This window comes from Littorina saxatilis, linkage group LG11 (genome assembly GCF_037325665.1).
Source record: "Littorina saxatilis isolate snail1 linkage group LG11, US_GU_Lsax_2.0, whole genome shotgun sequence".
Taxonomy (NCBI): Eukaryota; Metazoa; Mollusca; class Gastropoda; order Littorinimorpha; family Littorinidae; genus Littorina; species Littorina saxatilis.
In genome coordinates, this window is record NC_090255.1 from 30,091,675 (window position 1) to 30,099,174 (window position 7,500).

General features: G+C 45.2%; 1 protein-coding gene across 1 annotated transcript; it reads left to right on the forward strand.

The window, feature by feature from the left end:
• The first annotated feature begins 30 nt into the window (after positions 1-30).
• On the forward strand, positions 31-6,720 carry LOC138979529 (hairy/enhancer-of-split related with YRPW motif protein 1-like). The gene is made up of 5 exons (XM_070352242.1): positions 31-941; positions 1,262-1,310; positions 2,418-2,501; positions 3,885-3,957; positions 6,008-6,720. Exons 1-5 carry the CDS (start codon positions 877-879, stop codon positions 6,718-6,720), a joined length of 984 nt encoding a protein of 327 aa, XP_070208343.1. The 5' UTR covers positions 31-876.
• The last annotated feature ends 780 nt before the right edge of the window (positions 6,721-7,500 follow it).

The window sequence follows — 7,500 nt, forward strand, 5'->3', positions numbered from 1 at the left end:
CACACACACCGCCACACACACACACTCCGAATCAAAACAATATTTCCATATCGTCTCCGCCTACCCCAGTGTCAACGCGTCACCTGTCAACTTGCCGACGCCGCCAACAACCAATCAGAATCGTCGCCGATACCCACGTGACCCTTCACCGCGCGCTGCTGACACCGTACACGCGCAAAGCCAGGCGCGTAGTGGTGCGCTATGGAAGGGAAAAGGGGGGTGGAAGGGGGACGAGCGCGTGCATGGCGCGCGTGTTTTATTTGGCAGCGCGCGTGAGAGGTAGGGTCATTTGGGGAAGAGCGCCGCTCAGGAAGGACTGTCGTCAGGTCGCACACACGTCGAAGCATCCGTCACTTTACAACTGCAGCGTCCGTCACTTTTTTCTGCTGCATCCGTCACTACTGGAACTGCAGCATCCACGTCGCTTGAGCAACGCAAGCGTCCGTCACTTTTCTCTTCTGCAACTGACCAGCACGTGCGAGTTTTGGCCTGTGTTTCCGAGAGCAGTTTTTTCTCTCTGCAAGTGCGGTGGTGTACTGTCTTGCGCGTGAAGACACGTGGACTTGACAACAAACAACAACAACACGGGCACGTGGAGCGGATACGGAGCAGACGACACAATTACTTCCTAGCGCGTGTTGTCTCTTCCAGTTGTAACTGACATCGTTAATTCCGTCTTCTGGCTAAGTTTGACTTTTCTTCCGGTTGGTGGTTTTTGAGACTTGGACTGTGCACGTGTATTTACGTCATTGCACGTGTGACACTGAAGTACTTCGATCTGTGACATCAAAAGACATTCTTCATCAGTTCGTGTCGACTTAAGTGTTGCTAATTCAGTAAGTGCAATTTGTTCTGGTGAAAACAACAACAACAACCATGAAGCGCTCTCTCAGTGACAGCGATTCGGACTGCGATGACTTCGACGAAAGACTCAAGTCGGGGTAAGTGAAAAGTCATTATTTTCGAAAACCGCTGTACTTTCTGCAGATCTGTTATTTTACTACTGATGAGTGTGTGTGTGTGTGTGTGTGTGTGTGTGTGTGTGTGTGTTTGTGTGTGTGTGTGTGTGTGTTTGTGTGTGTGTGTGTGTTTGTGGGTGTGGGTGTGTGTGTGTGTGTGTCTGTCTGTTTTTATGTCTGTCTGTGCGTGTGTCTGTGTTTATGTGTGTATTAAACAGTATTAGTTTGTTCTGTATTTAACTCTCATCTATATTTTTACAAATGTGTTGGCTTTTCTTTAACCTATGTGCCTGTTATTTCAGATCCCCTTCCCAGAGCTGTCATGTATCAGACAGAAAGAAACGGAGAGGGGTAAGTGTCCCTTTCTATCACCAATCAATCAATCAATCAATCAATATGAGGCTTATATCGCGCGTATTCCGTGGGTACAGTTCTAAGCGCAGGGATTTTTTTTTAAATTATTTTTTTTATGCAATTTATATCGCGCACATATTCAAGGCGCAGGGATTTATTGATGCCGTGTGAGATGGAATTTTTTTACACAATACATCACGCATTCACATCGGCCAGCAGATCGCAGCCAATGTAGTGTACACGAAGGGACCTCGGTTTTTCGTCTCACCAGTGTACATTTCGTTTTATTCAGCATTACTGAATGATAATCTGACTGCAGTTTTACATTCATGTGAGTGCTTCATTAGCTTACTAACAGTTTATGAGCATGCACTGTGGTGTTGTCTCACCCACCGGCCTCCCTTTTTGTATCAAGAGATTAATTGTATTGTGCATATAATGTATTTTAGTATTCACTAAGAAGAAGGCAGTTTTGTTTATGTCATTTGATAACTGACTGCCATTAATATTCTCATGTCTTCCCTCCGTCGTAGCTACATTTTAAAGACACTACTTTGAACCATAGCCTTGTTCTTGTTTTCTAAAATAATAATGATAGCGTAGAGAAGAAATCAAACACATGATGTGAGCGGAAGAAAATGGTAGAACTTGAAGTATCATGTCTGATATTGGGACTGATTTCAGTGAAGCTAAAGCAGTACTAGTACTAAATTAGTAATAGGTTGACTTGGTGAGCCCAGGAAATCTACACGCAAAAAGCGAACCAGACTAATACACTTATGTGCTTTAGTTTGCCTTGCACTCAGTTAAAAAAAACACATTCAGATTGTAAGGGGAAGCATGTGTTTTTAGAGGATGCACAGATAATAGATTACATTTAAATTATCTCTGTCTATTTCTCTGTCTCTGTGTTTGTCTCTGTGTTTGTCTCTCTGTCTGTCTGTCTCTCTCTGTCTCTGTGTCCGTGTCTCTGTCTCTGTCTGTCTGTCTGTCTGTCTGTCTCTCTCTCTCTGTCTCTCTCTCTCTCTGTCTCTCTCTCTCTCTCTCTCTCTCTCTCTCTCTCTTTCTTACAGTTAAATGACACCGGTGTTTTTGTAATTTCAGGTCATTGAGAAGAGGCGTCGAGACAGAATCAACACCAGTCTTACAGAACTGAGACGTCTAGTGCCATCAGCATTCGAAAAACAGGTAAGCACAAAAGCATTCATGTCTTTTTTGTTTAGTTTTCGTCTGTAATTTCTCATGATTTCAGGGTGTAAACGCTTAGAGTTTTCAAAATTAGGAAAACCTCACTCCGACGAAAGCTAGGGGAGAGAGACTGAGACAGAGAGAGTGAGAGAGACAGACAGACAAACAGAGGCCTAAAGAGTCAGAGAGGGGGGAAGAGAGCGAGAGACAGAAGAGAGAGACAGAGACAGACAAACAGACAAAGAAAGAGAGAGAAAGACACAGAAACAGATAACATGAGACAGAGAGAGAAATATCTGTATGCAACGAAGTCAGTCAGGCTAAATATGGAGAGAAAAAAGATGGCGCCTGTGGAATGAAGAAGATGCCGCAAATCGAAATGAAGTCAACATGGCAGGCAGACGACACGTTTGTCTGACAAACTCACTGATTGATCTTTGCCTCTGGCGATCGAAAAGTCACAGCGGTTTTGACAGTTTTTTTGTGTCTGTGTTATTTTCTTTTCGTTGTTGTGGTACGGTGTTCATTTTTCTTTTTCAGTTTTGTTCTTGTTGCATATATGCATGAAAGTTTTCTTTCGAGAAAAAAGGAAAAAGGTCCAGAGATTTTGAAATATCTTTAGTTTTTTCTGCCAATGATTTTTTTTCAGTTCTTCAGTATACATGTTCTAATGTGTCACCATTTTCATTGTGAAAAAAGGAAGCGAAAAAGAATTATTAAAACTTTAAAATATCTATACATTTTCCTCTTCTGTTCATGTATGTTCGGACGTTTTCCTTTGATTTGTTCCATTTGATGAGTTTGTTTTTAAGCCAACGACATTTAAAATGTTGAAACTTATTTGAAAGGTATTTCTTTTTTTCTTCTTCTTTCTTCCTTCCCCTCGCTGGGTGTTCTCAATAATTAGTGTTGTGTCTGTCTATTCCATCCTTACATGTTGCCTGAAACAAAACGAGATTTCAGTACAAAGGAGTGTCAGGGAAAACAATCACGTGTCAATTTTGTGTACATTGAAGACAACCGAATGACTGTTTCTAGTTGCATACTACTGTCATTTTCAAACTGATCCAAATGTCAAAAACACAAGCGATTTGTATTTGTTCATTCATTCATTCATTCATTCATTCATTCATTCATTCATTCATTCCTTCATTCATTCATTCATTCATTCATTCATTCCTTCATTCATTCCTTCATTCCTTCCTTCCTTCCTTCATTCATTCATTCCTTCCTTCATTCATTCATTCATTCATTCCTTCCTTCATTCATTCATTCATTCATTCATTCATTCATTCCTTCATTCATTCATTCATTCATTCATTCATTTATTTGTTCATTTAGTTGGTCATTTTACTATATATATTTGTTTCTTTTATTTCTCAGGGCTCGGCAAAGCTGGAGAAAGCTGAGATTCTGCAGATGACAGTTGACCACCTCAAGTTGTTGCATCAAAAAGGTACGTTGCGTGTACACATAATAACAGACAGACAGACAGACAGTCAGACAGACAGACAGACAGACAGACACACACACACACACACACACACACACACACACACACACACACACACACACACACACACACACACACACACTCACTCACTCACTCACTCACATACACTCAAACACCCCCCCCCCCCCCCACACCCGCATCCATGCATGACATGGCTCTGTCTGTCTGTCTGTCTGTCTGTCTGTATCTCTCTCTCTCTCTCTCTGCCAAAAAGTATACCTATGCTTATTCTGTTACCCTCGTAAAATAAAGAATTGTCATTCTCTCTCTCTCTCTCTCTCTCTCTCTCTCTCTCTCTCTCTCTCTCTCTCTGTCTCTCTCTGTCTCTCTCTGTCTCTGTCTCTGTCTCTCTCTCTCTCTCTCTGTCTCTCTCTCTATCTCTCTATCTATCTCTCTCTCTCTCCAAAACCTTCTCATTCTCCCTCTCGATCTCACATACAAACTCGACACCGCTACCTCGAAATACCAGCCGATCATTTTGGCTTTGCTCGCAAAAAGGAAAAAAATGCACAGCTGTAGTCCTTCAATTGCCACACGGATAATCTGCCCTTTACAAGCCACTCTTCCCCGTGGGAGATGCGAAAAGTCGAGTCGGGTATGGGAAAGACAAACGGATTTGCACTGTTCGCAAATAAAAGAAAAAATTGAGACGACTAGAAGATGATGCAGACAAAAAGAAGAGAGAGAATTGGATATTGGATGGAGGGGAAAGAGGGGATGGAGGGGAGTGGAAGGCATTTGGATAAAACGGTAGGGTTACACTGAGGCCTAAAAAAAAAATAGGTGTGGTTACGGTAACCCGACCTACCCTATTTTTAGGGGCCGATCCTATAACTTTTTATTACATTTGTCAAAAAAAAAAAAAAAAAAAAAAAAACCGAGTGCAAAAAACGCAATGAAAGCGAAAGCGCCCGTGCCGCACACTTATTTCCCTGTCAAGTAGGTTTAATTTGTACACATTAGAAAAAAAAGTAAAAAAAAAAAAAGTGATTGCCTACCTACCTACCCTATTTTTTTTGGCTATGTTACCGTAACCACACCTATTTTTTTTTTGGCCTGAGAGAGAGAGAGAGAGAGAGAGAGAGAGAGACAGAGACAGAGACAGAGACAGAGACAGAGAGACAGAGAACAGAGAGACAGAGAGACAGAGAGAGAGTTGCGATACTAAACAAACATAGGGACAGTTTGTTATTGGTTTGTTTGTCTGTATTTTAGTTTGTTTGCCTATTTTTTGCTTCGTTTTTGACTGAGATCACAAATCATCCGAGAAAGTACTGTACGCTCTTGTCGTTTTAACGAATAAGATGTTCACTGACAAGCAAGCAAAGAAAGAAGAAAATAAAGAAGAAAAAACAAATAACTGCCTCACATGTGAACATCTTAGTGGTCTTTGTAATCATATCACTTCAGGTTTAGTAGGCTAGTATACCGTCCATTAAACCTCCTTACCTTTTCTCACCCCCCCCCCCCCCTCCCTCCCCAACTCCCTCTCCCAGCCCTCGTTTTCAAGTCGTGCACTGCGTCATAACATCCGGGGCATCATGGCGGCATAAACTGACGTTGTGTTGTGAATCAATCAAGTGTTGAACAATCTGGATGATGTCATCCCATCCCTGCATGGTGTGTGTTGGGATATGCTGCTATTCCTAGCGCGGCGTTATGGATGTGTTGTCGTCAAGCTTGATGTTCGTGTGGTTATTTCAGGATTAGGACTGCGTTTTTATGCGATATGAGGGGAGGGGGAGGGGAGGATGTCTAATTTAATTCTGTTGTTAATACTGTATTATCAGTGACGCGATGGCTGTTGAAGATTAAATGAAATACCAATGCCTTAGACAGACACACATAAACACACAATAAAACACACACACACACACACACACACACACACACACACACACACACACACACACACACACACACACACAAACACACACACACTGTGACACACACACACACACACATTTTCATATGAATACTTTTTTCTTTACAGGTGTGTCAGGCTACAACTGCGACCCTCACACGGTGGCCCTAGACTACCGCTACATCGGCTTCAGGGAGTGTGCGGCGGAGGTGGCGCGCTACCTGGTGGCCGTGGAGGGCATGGACCTGCAGGACCCGCTCCGCATGAGGCTCCTCAGCCACCTCCAGTGCTACTCCGCCCAGCGCGAGGCCGCGGCCAAGGCCTCCCTGCAGTCCGTGGCCCCCTCCTGGCCTCCAGCACCTCCCTCCATGCCCCACATGCCCCCCGTGCCCCCCTTCAACCATCAGTATTCCTCCATGGTGCCCACGGGCGGACAGACCTCCGGAACGCAGCCCACGGATGTCATGACGTCACACGCGTCCTCGACGTCATCCGTGCTCAACGCCTTCGCGGCCGACACGCGGCACCTGGGAGGGGATGGTGCCGCTGGGGGTTTGGGAGGGGGTCTAGGAGGCCTCCACCCCCATTACTCCAGGCCCGGTCCGGTCGCCGCCATGACCGCTACGTCGTCGGCCGGTGGCGCGCAGCAGCCTTCCATGTCTCCGCCTCTGCTGCACTCTCTGCCGCAGTTCCACGCCACGCAGTTCCCTTCGCAGCACATCATGCAAGCCGCCTCCCACCCCGCCTACACCCACACCCACTCCCACCACCAGCCCCCTGGCCTGCAGCAGTCTGCCAGCGTCAAGCCCTACAGGCCGTGGGGTGCCGAGCTGGCCTATTGACAATTAACGGAATGGCCCGAAAGCCTCAAGAGCGATTACTGAAGGCCTTAAGGCCTGCTGGACTTACTGATTTGCATGGCAAGCAGTCTTTGGTGACACCTCGGACTCCTTTCACCGATCGTCAGCATGGCTTCTTAGGAATGGACGCACAGCCTCGGCAACGATTACTGAAGGTCTTTTAGGGCCTGCTGGACTTACTGGTTTGCCTGCCGTCTTTGACGACATCTCTCAATCGTTTCACCCGCAATCAGCATGGCTACACGGGCATGGACAAAAAGCCTCGGGAACGATTACTGAAGATGACAGTTTCCCTCAGCCAAGAGAGATGTGGTTCAGGCGGTTTCAAGACCAGGTGTTGAAGGCGATTGGATTGTCGGTGGAACGGTTGGTGCTGATGCTTCAAGGAGTCTCACAGCAATGCCGATTGAATCGAGGGTTGTTATCATCTAACTCAAAGGTACTGATGTTTTTAACAGGGTTACCTTCTGACAAACACTTCTCACACGCAGTGTGATCACTTATAGACTATTGCTTGACAAGACTTGAAGCTTCTCAATTTGGATCTGCTGGACCATTTTGGGGATGACGCTTTGGTTGTGATGTGCAAAGAAGCTGATATGAAACGACAAACACAAGCAAACAGCGCCTTCTGTACACAACAATCAACGAAATACATACTGCCACGATGCCCCCCCCCCCCCCCACCCCGGCCCCCTCTTTGCTGTTGACACCTGGAGAGAGTGCTTATGAATACATGTTTCAGTGGTCTTCCAAGTGCAG

Excerpts from the sequence above, each read along its gene's own strand:
- LOC138979529 (XM_070352242.1), top strand. The coding sequence starts at position 877 with ATGAAGCGCTCTCTCAGTGACAGCGATTCGGACTGCGATGACTTCGAC. Across the intron at positions 2,502-3,884 it reads CATCAGCATTCGAAAAACAG|GGCTCGGCAAAGCTGGAGAA; the intron begins GTAAGCACAAAA and ends TTTATTTCTCAG. Across the intron at positions 3,958-6,007 it reads CAAGTTGTTGCATCAAAAAG|GTGTGTCAGGCTACAACTGC; the intron begins GTACGTTGCGTG and ends TTTTCTTTACAG.